At 39.0% G+C, this 15616-nt stretch overlaps 2 protein-coding genes across 3 annotated transcripts in view; one reads left to right on the forward strand and one right to left on the reverse strand.

Annotated features, from left to right (window-relative positions):
• Window positions 1-1576: 1576 nt before the first annotated feature.
• LOC134197110 (urocanate hydratase-like) lies at window positions 1577-13274 on the reverse strand. Of its 2 annotated transcripts, XM_062666363.1 has the most exons (26): window positions 13136-13274; window positions 12953-13083; window positions 12528-12621; window positions 12058-12117; window positions 11873-12001; window positions 9871-9932; window positions 9743-9809; window positions 9529-9585; window positions 9356-9442; window positions 9242-9279; window positions 9135-9185; window positions 9009-9071; window positions 8031-8139; window positions 7882-7952; window positions 7525-7622; window positions 5133-5202; window positions 4890-4922; window positions 4745-4833; window positions 3322-3392; window positions 3164-3262; window positions 3061-3110; window positions 2372-2421; window positions 2227-2308; window positions 2025-2073; window positions 1912-1962; window positions 1577-1829 (listed from the first exon to the last, which is right to left on the reverse strand). In XM_062666363.1, exons 1-26 carry the CDS (start codon window positions 13259-13261, stop codon window positions 1695-1697), a joined length of 2022 nt encoding a protein of 673 aa, XP_062522347.1. In that variant the 5' UTR covers window positions 13262-13274; the 3' UTR covers window positions 1577-1694. The 2 variants fall into 2 exon arrangements, with proteins under 2 accessions (XP_062522347.1, XP_062522346.1); XM_062666362.1 differs by having other exon boundaries at window positions 9009-9185.
• A 96-nt stretch (window positions 13275-13370) lies between these two features.
• The window catches only part of LOC134197039 (histidine ammonia-lyase-like), a 9568-nt gene continuing 7322 nt past the window's right edge, over window positions 13371-15616 (forward strand). The window contains exons 1-4 of the mRNA XM_062666277.1: window positions 13371-13463; window positions 13598-13619; window positions 13691-13765; window positions 13839-13911. Of these exons, the coding sequence (XP_062522261.1) occupies window positions 13459-13463; window positions 13598-13619; window positions 13691-13765; window positions 13839-13911 (175 nt within the window). The 5' untranslated portion in view covers window positions 13371-13458. The remainder of the gene's footprint in view (window positions 13464-13597; window positions 13620-13690; window positions 13766-13838; window positions 13912-15616) is intronic.

The raw sequence follows: 15616 nt of genomic DNA on the forward strand, positions 1-15616 counted from the left end.
TATAATAATAGTACACTCTGTACAATACACACTCTTTACAACACAATCATAAAATGATTCAAAGCTCTTCAAAATTTGTATTAATTAATTAATTTTGAGAGCATACCATACTAAGCCTAGTCATCTAAATGATGTTTGTACTAATGTCTACCGTATATTAGCATGTTGGTTGTTGTAAACTACTAATTACCTGCACGACTTGCTTCTAACAAGAATGCATTGCCGTAGTCCCAAAATGCATTCCTCTTGATGTTAGTCGATTGATTGCAGCAACTTGACGACAAAGACTGTTGAAGACGTTACACATCACATCACACGAAGCAGAAACGCGCGCGCGCGCCCACACACACACACACACACACACACACACACACACACACACACACACACACACACACACACACACACAATCTTCACAATGAGCATCCAGATGTGTATCAACATCTTAGAGAAGGTTTCCATGTGGTGAGAAGTGGTCGTCATTCGTCTGGCTTGTCCTCGGATCTCATCATCGAGCGGGTGCTCATGAGAAGCCTGAAAACCGGCGGGGTCTCACAAGAGGACGAGGGATCACTGAGCAGCAATTAATGCCTAACATGGTTGTTGTCCACGCCAGCTTGTGCTGACGTGAACTGTGCCATGCAAGAGCTGACTGGAGTTAGCTACAACACAGGAGAGCAAAGCAAAGACATAGCCAAGGCTAGACAAGCTCGTGACTGGAAAGATACCCACACAAGTCTGTTATCTACTTAGTATACTTTGGCCTTTACAGGTAAGTAGTTGAAAAACACAGAAAGTTCAAACACATTAACAATCCCACAAAAATATTGATATATATATATATATATATATATATATATATATATATATATATATATATATATACACACACACAATAGAAGATGGTGTAGAATCAGCAACAAGTATGTTATCATTACCACGTATGACCACCTTTTGACACTTTCTCCTGCAGATATTCCTTAAGACTTTTGAGTATGTTATAGAGGACACTTTTCTGTATACGAAACACTTGAAAAAATTCGTGTTGCAATTAGTTTAGGATTGACTCAAAATTTGTCACAAAATGCCTGTACTAAAAAGCTATTTAGGTTGTTTCCATAACAGCGCAGACAATTTTTAGTTTAGTAGATGACGCCTAACGTCGAAATTTTACCAAGGCGAATTCGTCTTGAGTTTTCCGCGATCGAAGTCGTTTCTAAAAATGACTCTATACTTTGCAGACTGTGTAGAAATGTTAATCTATTCCATTCACAAAGTTCAACGTCTCAACCGAAGACGAAAAACATCAAAATCCCATTGGGACGAAAGATTCTTCACAATCCCATTCAAACGAAAGAATCCCAGTAAAAAAGATGAACAGGCCCTCTTCTTCGGGCACGCAACAGGGCCTGGGTACGAGGCTAACCATTTCGATACATTTTTAACCCCACCAGAATGCGGTGGGACAGTACAGTGTAGGACAACACAAAGTAATGCGTCTATTATTTACTAGTTATCAGGCACCTGACATGGACATTTTATCACGTGTGTGTTACAAGTAGTCTGTGCGGACATGCTGTCTCTTACAAACATGTAATTTGCAGTCTTTATTGGTCAAAGTCAATCATAGTCTCTGTGACTAGACGTTGGTTGATAACAACCAACCCAAATGACAATATTAACATCCTCAAGAATCACAACACTTCGTCCAATAGTGACTCATCGTCCACATGATTTCCTAACGTCACAGTCAGTAAAGGATTCTGTTCCATCGCTCTCCTAATTGTAGTCTCAGCTGTCAAACTACCAGCCCAAGCTCTCCTACACACCTAACACACACACATATAAAGATAAAAACAATAAACTTAAGCCACAGACCAAACAAGTGTAGATCATTTAGTGTATCATTACCCCATTAGAGACATCCCAAGAAAGCATCATTTGAGCTCTATCTCCTGCTTCCTAATTAACACAATATATTTAATTTAATTAGACAAACTCTAACATTGCATGTAGAGTAGCACCTGTGATCCATCCAACACAAGACCAAATCCTCCATTAATAACCTCACCCCTATCATATACAGCAATGTGTAACGCAATAGATACAAACTAATGTACTACTAAAGTGTATGATGTACTATCTGTCTGGTGTTCCTGCTTGTCTGTCTGTACTTCTGCTGTTGATGTATTACTATTTATTGTATCAACAGTAAGGTTTTCATACCATCCAACTCCACCACCGTTGTGTAGAGCAACCCATGTAGCACCACGAAAAGAATCACCAATTACAGTTTGAACAGCCATGTCTAAACAAGCATGAAGACAACTAAAATATATATTTTTTGTTAAATTTAGAAATTTCTTCCTACCAGCACAAAACTTGGAACCATCAGTTATGTTAGCTGTTTCACGATATGGACTAAACAATCAGTGAAATTTGTTACTGTAATGCACATGCGCGCACACACACACACACACACACACACACACACACACACACTTCTCCTCCTGTATTGCTTCCGTCTAAACAAACATGCTACACACACACACACACACACACACACACACACACACACACACTTCTCCTCCTGTATTGCTTCCGTCTAAACAAACATGCTACACACACACACACACACACACACACACACACACACACTTCTCCTCCTGTATTGCTTCCGTCTAAACAAACATGCTACACACACACACACACACACACACACACACACACACACACACTTCTCCTCCTGTATTGCTTCCGTCTAAACAAACATGCTACACACACACACACACACACACTTCTCCTCCTGTATTGCTTCCGTCTAAACAAACATGCTACACACACACACACACACACACTTCTCCTCCTGTATTGCTTCCGTCTAAACAAACATGCTACACACACACACACACACACACACACACACACACTTCTCCTCCTGTATTGCTTCCGTCTAAACAAACATGCTACACACACACACACACACACACACACACACACACACACACACACACACACACACACACACACACACACACACACACACAAACATAACTGTACCTGTCTGCTCCACTAACATCATGATGATCTCTGCTAATCACCACAGGACCCTACAACACACTAATATTCACACCCAACAAATTATGTCTGTCACTGACTGCACCTGTAATGTACCATCTCTGATTGCTTTATTGAATGCATTCGTTATTGCGATCCTTCCCTGCATGTCACTGTAGAGAATACGAGCTTGAGAGCCAACAACCTGGAAAAAGAGAGAAATTGAGTGTCGACTGGTAGTTGGCCAGTGTTAATGTTGTGTACAAGATTATGCTTGCCGGCTTCCTTTATCCATCGACAATTGTCTTCATATTGTTGTTTTACATACGATGGAACTGTTGATATAATATCAATGAAAGACTATACAAGCCATTCTCTTTTTGTCTGTTTATCTGTCTGTCTGTTTCTCTGTGTACCTTGTCTGTCTGTGTTGTATCAATCTGTTCACCATTCGTCTTGCTGTTAGCGTCACTCTTCATAAGGCAGGCTAACATTACCATCAGTCTTCATACTGACAATATACCCCCCTGCCTAATAATTCATGAACAACTAACTCATCACGGTCTTCATGAATTATGCTGCTCATGGTACAGTCATACATTTACACAGCAAGCCTTTCAGAACTAAAATCATTTGCACCAACAGCTTCCAGGCTGCCTGAACATGGAAATCATTGTACTGTAGGACCACTAGAGACCAACATCTAATGTGCACTACTTTACAAGTGATTGATGATCATCACAGGTGCTGGAAGGGCGTCAGCCGCACTACTTTTCGAAAAATGGACTTTTGTCAGTTGCCCATTACTGAGTACTTCCGGTTTAAGGGTAACTGATTAAATAACTAATATATTTTTAGTTACATTAGTTATAGTCTTTCCCTGTGTCATTCTTGGCAGTAGGTGTTGCGCATTAAAACGTATTTACTCATTGCTGTGAAACAAGCTGTCAAGGTTACAGCATTCATCTGCATTCAAAAAGAAAGCATTGAAGAAGTGCCATGGGTAGCGTGTGCTAATCTTTACATAAACATGCCTACCTAGTGCACGTTAGGCCATACCACTTTACATTTGGTTCCAGCACCCCTGGGACTCATTAAATTCATTTGACTATCTAGACGTCAATTCTCAGTAAAATCTTGCTCTGTAAGCAAAGTCAAGTGCAGTAAGTCATGTTTGCACAAACCAATTGTATATGTAAATTGTACAGCGCTGTACTGGTTACAGCAAGTCTTTACTTTAATCATTCGTCATGATCGTCAAACTATTGCACTGTATGTAAAACTGATAAAAGTTTTGAACTGTACAATAATAATTAGATCAGACATTTGTAAGTAAACAGAGTGTTGACCATCTACACTTTCGTATCACTACAACATGCTTCAGCAGTCTGTGAAGATCGAAGAATGGGCAACCAGCAAATAAACCATTGACATACAATACAATTCTGTACCATAAGTGACTGACTCTGCATGCATGTGTCTGCAAATCAAAATAAATCACGTGTACCAACACACCTTCACAAGTACATATGTATACCACAACTTCTAAAATTAAGTAATTAATTTTGAAATGTCAAGTGTTTTAATAGAATGAGATGAAATATGTGTGGGTCAACACAGGAAGGTTAGCTGATCGACTAACAAATTTCCAACACATTAGACAACAAATGAGTGGCACTTTGCTTACCTCCTTGTGATATCATCTCTTCTAGAATGTCTGTTGCAATGCGATCTGTTGTCTCAAGGTCAGTGCATAATCCTGACGTGCATACCCATCTAAAGCCCATTCTTAGTTGTTAATGGAGTAAAATGAGATGAAAACTTGTGATCACCTGAATGGTCCAAATCCACCAGAAAATATCTCACTAAACAAGGTAAAGGGCATTGACTGAATGTCATAACCAAACAAATGTATTTAACGTTATGAAACATGAAGAAATGCAAACACTAAAGAAACACAGTACTGACAAACACTGTACATATTAGATACAAGACTATCAAACAAACATACCTACAGACCTATAATACAAACAAACAAACAAACATACACACATACATACAAATAGACGTTTTACCCCATAATGTCTTGAACATATGATGGATATCGAAAGGCTCTGGCTGCTCCTTCAACCATCACATCAGCTCCTACACAAAGCAAAACAGAATGCGTTCACATCTTGCCAGAAATAAAAAAAGTACAATCAAACACGTTGTTACATGCATAGATGTATCAATCTGATCAATACCGAGTGACAACATGATAAACGGCATTGTATTGTATTGTCGATTCACTAAGCCAACAAACCTTAGAAAGTGCAATAGTATACTAGTGACCGTATTTTTCTCAATTTGCTGTCTAAACAGCTAATTGTTATTAATATTGCTGTTAAATGCCTGAGAGTTAGTGAAGATAGGCAATCATACAGCAGTCGGTATTATCTATGATCTGCACGTGGTCTTATTAAAATGTACAGCAACATTAGTGTATGCAATGACAAATTCCTCAAAGAATCGAATAATGGTTATAGTTCTGCTTGATTGGGTGTACATCAGATAATATCTGCTGACATGGTATACTAAGTATAGTATTTCTTAGTGCTCTAGATGGTGGAACAAAGTCGACAAAGTCAACCTAGTAGTCTTATCTAGTTAGCAATAAATACTACCCTGACCCTAATTCACAAGCACAATCACCGTAACCCTGAGATTAGTAAACAAGCACCAACTACCAATACATCTGCTAAGCACCTAGCAGTTAATTTAGAAAGTGGCAAAATAAAGAAAGAAATAAGAGCTAATGCACGTTCCTCTAACTATGAATAGTCTCCGTTAAATGTGGTATTTCCATGATCTCTCAGCAATTACATCACAAATAAATGTAAACACCAATAAAATGCCAACAAACTACGGTCAACAACAACACTACACAAGTGTTATTAATTTATAAAGGTAGAAAACCATAATCTATACTGCCCATTTTCACATGCAAGTTTGAATTAGCAGTACTAATGTCCAAACACTTCCACATCTTGTGTCTGAAAGTTTTGTTGTCCAATAAGCCAATCATTGTTAGAAGTGACACCTGGTGGGTAACTGTAATGCTGACCATCAGACCAATTACTGCTGCTGCTGGAGGTGGTATTACTGGAATCAGAAATGTGAATATTATAACCTCCTCCAAATGTACAACAGAAGCTAGATTGATGAAAGACTCCATTGCTGCTGTTGACTATTATAGCCTTTACTGGAGTATTTCCCAAAGCTGAAGATCTGAAAGCAAACAGAAAAGACTCTAAACTTGGCCTCCATGCACCACTTGCACTTGTCCATGGCACATCAGTATATCCTCCAAACAAATATCCTTCAGTAGTGTGTATCACACTGATCGTCTCTCCTTTGTTGTCACCGCAACGGTGAAAATCAGCAGCTTTAAACCCATCTCTGCTTGCCTTGTAGATGAGGCGCCAATTCACTTTCACACTCAACCAAGACAGAAGAACATGTTTATCTTCTGTGTTCATCAGAGTGCTGCTAGTAAACGCCAGATCACTGAGTTTGTCTATGATTGGTTTGATGTTATAAAACTCCGCCTCCAACAGCAGCTCTTCTCTAGCGATTGCATCATGAGGGACGATGATGTTTTCTGTTCTGAGAAAGTTGAGAATAAAGCGAAAATGAGTTGGATCTCGATCTATGAAGTAAGATCCATCTTTTCTTGGTTCCATATTAATTAAACCGTCCGCTGAACATGCTGGCCAGCATGCTATCGCCATCTTTCCTCAGCGTCTGCAGTGTAGTCATGAAGATAGTCCCTCCCACATTCAAACTCGTGCATTCTTCAGTAAACAACTGTAATTTAGGAAAATCTTCCTCCATCTTCGCGCGTTCCGCTGTAAGTCGTTCAACCTCAGAACTTAAAAGCGACTGCATTCTATCCAAATGCGTTGTTGCCGCAACAAGAGGATCAGATTCAGCCATCATCAAATAGGGGCGGTGCTCTAGGAGCGAGAAACTGTATCCCGGATGTTGTGACGGCGGTACGGTTTTACAGTACATGTACAGTGTTCTCTTTTAAAAATTTGTTCTTTTGCAAGTCCCACAGATCCCGGATAAATTGCTAGCCTACTTTTCAACTTAGTTAGTCTGATCAAAATTGGCACCTCACTATCCGAGAATAGTACCATAAATATTTCGTACAAAAACAACGCGCCTTTCAAATAATTATACACAACGTTACCAGCAAAATGACGGCGTTTGTTTGCTGGGCAAAGGAAGAATGCAGCTACTGCGCATATCTACGCTCGCAAAAAAGAATGCAAACAAGTCTAGAAACATTTTGTAAAAATGAGAAAGATGTAGGGTTGTGGTACAGACTGAGCGATAATACATCATCCATGCATTGCACCGTTTTCTAGACACTGTGTTTTACACCTTATAGCATGTTGGTTGCTATGAGCTACCAATTACCTGCACGACTTGCTTCTAACAAGAATGCATTGCCATAGTCCCAAAAATGCATTCCTCTTGATGTTAGTCGATTGATTGCAGCAACTTGACGACAAAGACTATTGAAAATGTCACACATCACATCACACAAAGCAGACACAAACACACACACACACACACACACACACACACACACACACACACACACACACACACACACACACAGTGCATTACAAGTCTTAGATGTTTAATTAAGTGCAAGAAAAAGTTAACAACAGCAGACAAGCAAAGTAACAAAAACTGGCAAATAGTCAGTTTGATACACAGACAGACAAATGCACATTTCACACAAACACAAATTATCAAACTACTACAAACCTTTCTTGAACTAAATTCTTAAATTTAATTGCATCATTCTCCAGAATACAAGTAGCTTCTTCCATCGTGTACTGTTCATACATTTAGAACACAATAAACCAAACTGCATGTACCAAATTTAATCAAAAAGACCATGTGATAGCTCTTACCCCAACAGGCCAGTACCCACCACCATACGGGTTGTGCAGTGAAGTTTGATCAGAAGCAAGATCAGCTAACAACTCACCAGTTTCATCCAATTCATCAGCCAACCGTTCCCTAAACACAAAGCAAAGCATTAACAATTACCACAACATTTGTATTCACGGTCCACTTCTGTTAATTAGTTATATCTTGTCCAAGTAACATAAATAGTTAAAGCAGTACTTACTGGTAAACAAATAGCGGACAGAAGAACAAACAGATTGAAAACAAGATGATAGAAAGCAAAATAAACAATAAACAATCATAGACGTAAGAAGCAGGGGGCCGGAGGGTCACGTGCCCCCCTCCAATATTTGGCTAAGTTTGATTTGGCCAAAATGTATTCAACTTTAGCTGTGTACCTGTCGAGTGACCTGCTGGTATTTAGGGATGACAGACATAGAAACGGATGACAGACATAGAAACGGATAACATTGACATGACATACTGAACTAACACTATTTGTATTGATTTACTGTTTTTTGCTGTGTAGCATGCATATATATGAATAATTATAAAACATTTAGCCTTGTTTGTCTAGCCATGCCCCCTAGGCAAATGTGTGCCCCCTCAACCAAATCTAGGTTCCTACGTCGCTGAACAAGGCAAACAAAAACACAACAGGCAAACAGATAACAAAGACCAAAGACTAACAAAGAATACAGAATAAGTCATTAGATAAAAAGATTTGATACTAAATGACATTCTTTGTTCTAACTTCAACATGTTTATGCATTCACAATGAATCATATGTATTCATGTAGTACAAAAACTGAACACTCGTGAATAAACGAAAATATACAAAAACAAGAAAAACAGATAGAAAGAGACTGTTAGGTGTGCAGCATAGAAATTTGAAGACACTACAACATGAACAACAACCGATACCTACAAACCTACCATCCACTGTTCAATGAATTCATCATAAACTACAACGCACTTACCAAAGATCAACGATATTTCCATGATAGCCAATACTCACAGTCTTGCTCTCATCTCGTGCCGCTCTAAACCAAATAAGCAGCTCAGTAAAACACATAACCACAGATACACGTGCAGAAATAATCAACCGCATCTTGGCCACACAAACGTCCAAATTATCAGTAAATTCCATCACCCAACTAATCACACAAAACACTGAAATAAAACAAAACACAATACACTAATTGATATTAACCCTTGATCGTATCGTTTCTGAATAGCTTCTTTGTTCACCTAAAATAACAACATCTGGTTAGCGCTTTGTGTTGTAGCGAAATGTTGTTAAGAATGTAAGTGTTGTGTGTCTGACCTCGGCAATGACTCCGATGCAGCCACATATGACTGCTGACTTCGCTTGTGCTCCACTCATTCCACCCAAACCAGATGTAACAAAGATCTATGAAGATAATATACCATATACACATAAACTGAACATAACAAACAAATAGATAAACAGATAAATAGCTCAAAAACAGAGAGTACCTTGCCACGTAGATTTTCTAGTCCTAGATATTTCCGTCCAGCATTCAGCACAGTCAACTATTATGACACACACAAAATAGTCAAAAGGACCTCAGACAACAAGTCATGTCATTCGTGTGTGTGTGCGTGTGTGTGTGTGTGTGTGTGTGTGTGTGTGTGTGTGTGTGTGTGTGTGTGTGTGTGTCACTGTGCGTGCGCGCATGTGTCATCTTACTGCTGTCCCATGAACAATTCCTTGAGGTCCAATGTAGGCATAACTTCCTGCCGTCATTTGCCCATACCTACATACGCAAGTTCATAACCACATAAACACCTACCCACTTACAAAACAAAACGCCTCACATTGTAACACCCATGGCAAATAGTTTGTCATAAATTTCTCTAGATGAGTAGTTGGGAATCATCTAACATCAAAGACACAACATTACATAAGGCCACACCAAAAAATTGTCGGGTTGGGTAACCCCTGCCCATGTTTGGAGGTCCGTCCGGTTTCTTGCACATGCACTCGTATGATAGCATAGCGTCTTCTATTGCCCTCTTTGTTTCCATGAGCGAGAGAATGTGCGTTTTGAAAGATGGGAAGGTTGTTAGTGTTTGTGCAGACTGTAAAATTCGTGACATATTGGGGGAGATGGGATACAGTGATCAGGAGGATTATGTCATCAACATGAGAACTAACACCACTGCCACTGCCGCCAAACAAGATGTAGAGTTGGCTGATAAAGTACAGCTGCATGCAGAGTTTGGTCGTTGGTATGTCTACTTCCATCTGCTGTTTAGCTGTTGTAGCATTTAGTTTGCAGCATGTGCTATGAAAGGGGGTGTCCGCACACAAAAACAAAACACTGCCCGCCTGCCCGCCCACCTGCCCGCCCGCCCGTCTTTCTTTCTCAAATGTTACCCAACGCGACAAATTTTTTCAGTGTGCCCTAACATTACATTTGTTGAATAATAAACAAACAAGCATCAAAACATAACTGTAAAATGTTATAAGTAAGTAAATAAGTAAATAAGTATATATATATATATATGCCATGTTGTTGGAACAATTATAACGCTTTGATCAAGGGTTACATCAATCTTTAGAAAGTATTTGTCATTCTTCTGTTACAGATATGGCATGGCTGCAAGCGACATTACCTATTAGACTTGGTGGACTTGGTCTGAGAGAAGCAGTCCAGTCTTCACCAGCTGCTTATGTAGGGAGTTGCAATTCTACTCGTAAGACGGTACAGGACTTCCAAAAAAGGCTTGCAGTGATATTGAAAATTTGCATTTTTCAAGGCCTTTACTATCAGGAGACTCCGAAAGCCATCTTCAGATTTGTCACTATGTGCAAAACAAACACGGTTCTTCGACTTTTAGATTTCAGCACTGCTACTCAACGACAAATCCAATCAGAATTTGACTCTGATTGAGTCAAGTATTTGTTGAACACTGCTAGCTTGCGAGACAGAGCACGTTTAAATTCAATCAGTACATCTCATGCAGGAGCTTGGTTGCGGGCAATACCCAACTTGAACTCTAATCTTGGCCTTTCCATGTCTCCTCATGAGTTTGTTATTGCAGTACGGCTCTGGTTGGAAATCAAGATGTTGCCTTCTCCTCCGGCATCTGTCTTGTGCAGTTGTGATCAGCACATTGACACTCTTGGAGATCACCTTCTTGGTTGTGGTTTTGGTCCAGAGTGCACACACGTAGACACAATGCATTGGCAGAAGTTATTTTCCAGGCCGTATTGGTTGAGAACAGGGGAGCTATGAGGGAGATCAGGTGCAATGGTTCTACTGAAAGCCGTCCTGGTGATGTTTTCACCCTTATTTCTTGGAGGGTTGACCTGCCTATTTTGACGTAACAGTTAGAAACTCTTTGCAACCGTTATATGTGACAAAATCAGCTGTAGGGGCTGCAGCCACAGCAGAGGCAGGTGAAGAACAAAAGGATATTCGCCGTGAAGACAAAGTTCGTACAGCTGGTGGTCTCTCTTACCCCTTAGTGGTTGAGACCTTGAGGCTCTGGTCATTATTCAGCATCAAAACTCTGAAAGCTATTGCTTCCAAAACCTCAGCAGTCAGTAGCCTTAAATTCCACCAGGCTTTCCAAAATATGATGCAGCAATATTCTATTCAATTATGGAAACATAATTCAAGAGTGATTCATATTAAAGAGATTTCAGCTTGAAGTACAGGATGTTGATAATTGAGATATACCTACTAGCGTAATGTAAGACTTGTTGGTTTAGGGATGTTTGGGGGAATTGTTAGAGTTTGAAAAAATAATATATATATAATAACTGTTAATTTAAAGTTTCCGTTGTTTATATCAAACTATATTATCTTACCAATCCATTGGTGATGACCATTCGAGGTGCTAACGATGTGCTGGGAAATAAACCTTGTGGATGTCCAGAACACATAACAAGAGTTTGTTCGTCAGTCATCATAGAAAGGTAGTGCATCAGTATCCAAAACTAAACCATCAAATAATCAGTACACAACAGAGTGGCTGTCATGCGCGGTAAGTAACCTGAGCCCAGTTTGATAGCACTTGACCATTGCCTCCATACGTCACCAGTTCATGTGGAAACTATTTACAACGTGTTATACTAAATTAGGCTTTATGTTAACAGTTATGATGACTAAGCAAGTGTACGTACAGTGTACACAATCATGGAATCACCAACAATTAGACTGCCATTCTCCTGATGTCCCAACATCTCCTATCTGCCTGTCTCCCTCCCTGTCTGTCTGTCTGTCTGTATGTATGTATGTTTGTATCAGTATGTATCACAGTACGTTTGTCTCTCCATTGTCTTTTCGGACCAGTATCTTTGAGACTACTTTTATGAGACTCCAAATACAATACACATTAAATTAAAGAGTGCTGACAACATTTACAATATTGTATGTAGCTGCTAAACTGTTGTTATTTACTAAATTAGGTGCATCAACTAAGGTCTAGAAGTTCGCTGCTGCTATGTGAGAGTGATGCATTACCTGAGCAACTCGTGGGTCAAGGTTGTTCATTAGCATGTGCATGATGGCTGCAGCTTGTTTGCACTTGGCAGGGTATTCGTCAATGGGATATGCTCTATTGAAATGATTTGATAAATTCAGTTATCAAATACAAACACGTATGAACACAGTAACACACACACAAACACACACACACACACACACACACACACACACACACACACACACACACACAGAGACAGACAGACAGACAGACAGACAGACAGACAGACAGACAGACAGACAGAGACAGACAGACACACACACACACACACACACACACACACACACACACACACACACACACACACACACACACACACACACAAGCACACAGACAAAACAAACAAACACACATATAACAGTTTCAATTCCAACTTAATTCACATAACACAACAACATATTACCTCATTGCAATGTCCGGTCTAAAACGATACATATAAATATGTCCGCATTCTGTCAATTCCTTGGCAAATTCTGGTGCCAAAATCAAGTGACAAGACGACGGAAAATATCTCAGCGCGTTCCTCAGCGCTTGCTAAGCGCAAAAAATCAAGTAACCATTTAAGCAAAATCCAAGTAATCAATACTTTTCTTTCATCTTCAGTCAGTACAAGTTTTCGCGCCGGAGCGTGAGGTGTAAAGGGGTCCCGATCTTTTGGCGAAGGTAGAGGATCAACCGGGAGTCCAGAACATACCTCTTTCAATGACGACATTGTTTTATGCTTCGACAAGAAAAACTCAGCAACGTTAATTACAACGAGTGACGTAAATAGCCTTCCGGGCCGCGGGGGCATTCGGTGGGCGTGAATAAGGCCTGTGCTTAGGTTCCCGTATGTTTAGTGTTTTAGGGTACAGGCTGGTGTGTAGAACAGAAGTAGCAGCGTTCGTTGCCTAAAACCATTTTCTTCCAATGTCGTATCCTTATCTCTGTTATTCAAGTTGATAGTCTAGTCAATTTCATAAATAGAAAGAATTTGGTTGCGAAATTGCTGCGTTTTTGCGCCCTGCGATTGTTATTCTGTTTGTTCTTGACTCGTTCGTGCTGCTAGTGAGCCTACAAGACCGAGCAAGGTGAGTTACTCTCTCTTCCGTGTCATTCATCGTTCATCAAGACAAGTGTGTGTGAATATTGACGTCACTAGGCACTAGTCATTGACGGCTGCAGTCTGACGCCTGCCGATCTGCATCTTCTCGGTCGAGGCGATACGAAGATCGAAGTAAAGTCGAATCGAATGCAATTGTCGTTGTCAGCAAGTGCTAAGGTTGGTTGTTGTTGTTTTTCTTGTCTAGCTAGCGGAATGCAGCGTAGAACGCGTGAAGAAAGCGAGGCAGCAAGTGGACAAGATAGTAGCGGAGAATAGAGGCAAGATGGATGTGTTTAGTAGTCGCTAGACTTCCTTCCTTCTAACATATGTACCGCCCGCCGAGCTTGGCTTAGAGCCCGGATGTGATGTAGAGAATATTGCTTTGGCTCTACGTCCGAAATTTGGTAAAGCAGTGTATGCTGGTTTTCAAGCCAATCTAGGTAAGAGTCCGGTTTAGGAGTCCTTTGTCATTAGACATCCGGCTGTGTTCATGTTTGACATACCGGCCGTCAGCTGGTTGTCATAATTGGATCATGCCTTTTGTGACATCAGGTGTTGTATGTCTCTGCCCATTGCATTGTGCGGATGATTAATATTATCCAAGTATCTCCAAGCACCAGACTGTTGCTTTTTGTAGTTGCTGGACAGAAGTGATGCTGTCAAACACCCGACCAGATTGAAGCTCTGGCAAACAGTCTGGCCAGATTGAAGCTGTAGCAGACAGTCTGGTGACAGTATTTGTGACAGATTGCATCTTGCTGTCTGACACATTCACTGTGGGCATCAGACAAAGACGACTGACATTTTTAAAGGAAAAGTATACAGAGTCGATGGTTGCTTGCAACTGATATCAATGACTGGAGATCTAGGTTAGACAAATAAAAGCAAGATTTTAGGAAAAACAAGCTTTGTAGGTTTTGTTGGTTAGCATATATTTGTTGATATCGCTGTGGGGATTATAACAGTCAGACATATTTGTCCAACCAAAACACACTGATGTCCTAAAAATCCAGTTAGCCAGACATCATATCCGGCCACAAGGCCCTTGAAGGGTAACACAAACCTGGTAGATCAAACAGAAATGTATCTGTCTACAGTAGATGAGGTCAGTTGGATGCTGGTGAAGAGAGTACATGCTAACAAAAAGGGAGGATCTGCTTACAGGCAATACTTAATTAATTAATTTTTTATATGATTTGGTGTGAAATTAATTAAGTGTTGTATGGTAACAATTTGTAATAAATAAAGTTAATTTAAAAATAATTTGAAATAGATTTAATAATTAATTAATTAATATTTATAATTAATACAGTTAATATTTATAATTAATACAGTTAATTTAAAAATAATTTGAAATAGATTTAATAATTAATTAATTAATGTTTATAATTAATAAAGTTAATCTAAGAATAAACTAAATAATAAAGATAATAATTAACTAAGTAATTGTTTATAATTAATAAAGTAAATCTAAAATAATTTAAATAATAAATAATTAAGTAATGTTTATAATTAATAAAGTTAATCTAAAAATAATTTAAATAATAAAGTTAATTTAATAATAATTTAAATAAAGTTAATTAATAAAGTTAATTTAAAAATAAATTAAATAATAAATAAATTAATTAATAATTAATTAATTAATGTTTACAATTAATACAATAAATTTTGAAATGGAGCTTGTGTCCAAGTACGTTGAGTAATGTCGACCCACTTACAAATGGTATAATCCTCACTGTATTGTAAGATCTCTTCACTGAGTGTAGAATCTATTTCTTAATTAATCAATCAACACTCGATGGTCTATAGGCTAGGTAAATGAGGTGTGGTACATGCAGTTTAGTAGAGGGTGAAGACATTAGAAACAGTTAAGACTTGAAGACTTGATTAGGTTGGTTGGTCTATTAAAAATAAAATTTATTTATTGAAATAATTTTTTATATTATTTAATTAGCTGAACTTAATTATTTTAATATCAGTCCA

Source organism: Corticium candelabrum, chromosome 22 (genome assembly GCF_963422355.1).
Source record: "Corticium candelabrum chromosome 22, ooCorCand1.1, whole genome shotgun sequence".
NCBI lineage: Eukaryota > Metazoa > Porifera > Homoscleromorpha > Homosclerophorida > Plakinidae > Corticium > Corticium candelabrum.

What these genes read in the sequence shown, in the direction of transcription:
- LOC134197110 (XM_062666362.1), bottom strand. Translation starts at nt 13,261, where the DNA reads ATGTCGTCATTGAAAGAGGTATGTTCTGGACTCCCGGTTGATCCTCTA. An exon ending in TTTGCCATGGGTGTTACAAT is followed by an intron (nt 9,810 to 9,870) that starts GTGAGGCGTTTT and finishes TTGCGTATGTAG; the next exon opens with GTATGGGCAAATGACGGCAG. An exon ending in TTGTGTTGGATGGATCACAG is followed by an intron (nt 1,963 to 2,024) that starts GTGCTACTCTAC and finishes TGTGTTAATTAG; the next exon opens with GAAGCAGGAGATAGAGCTCA.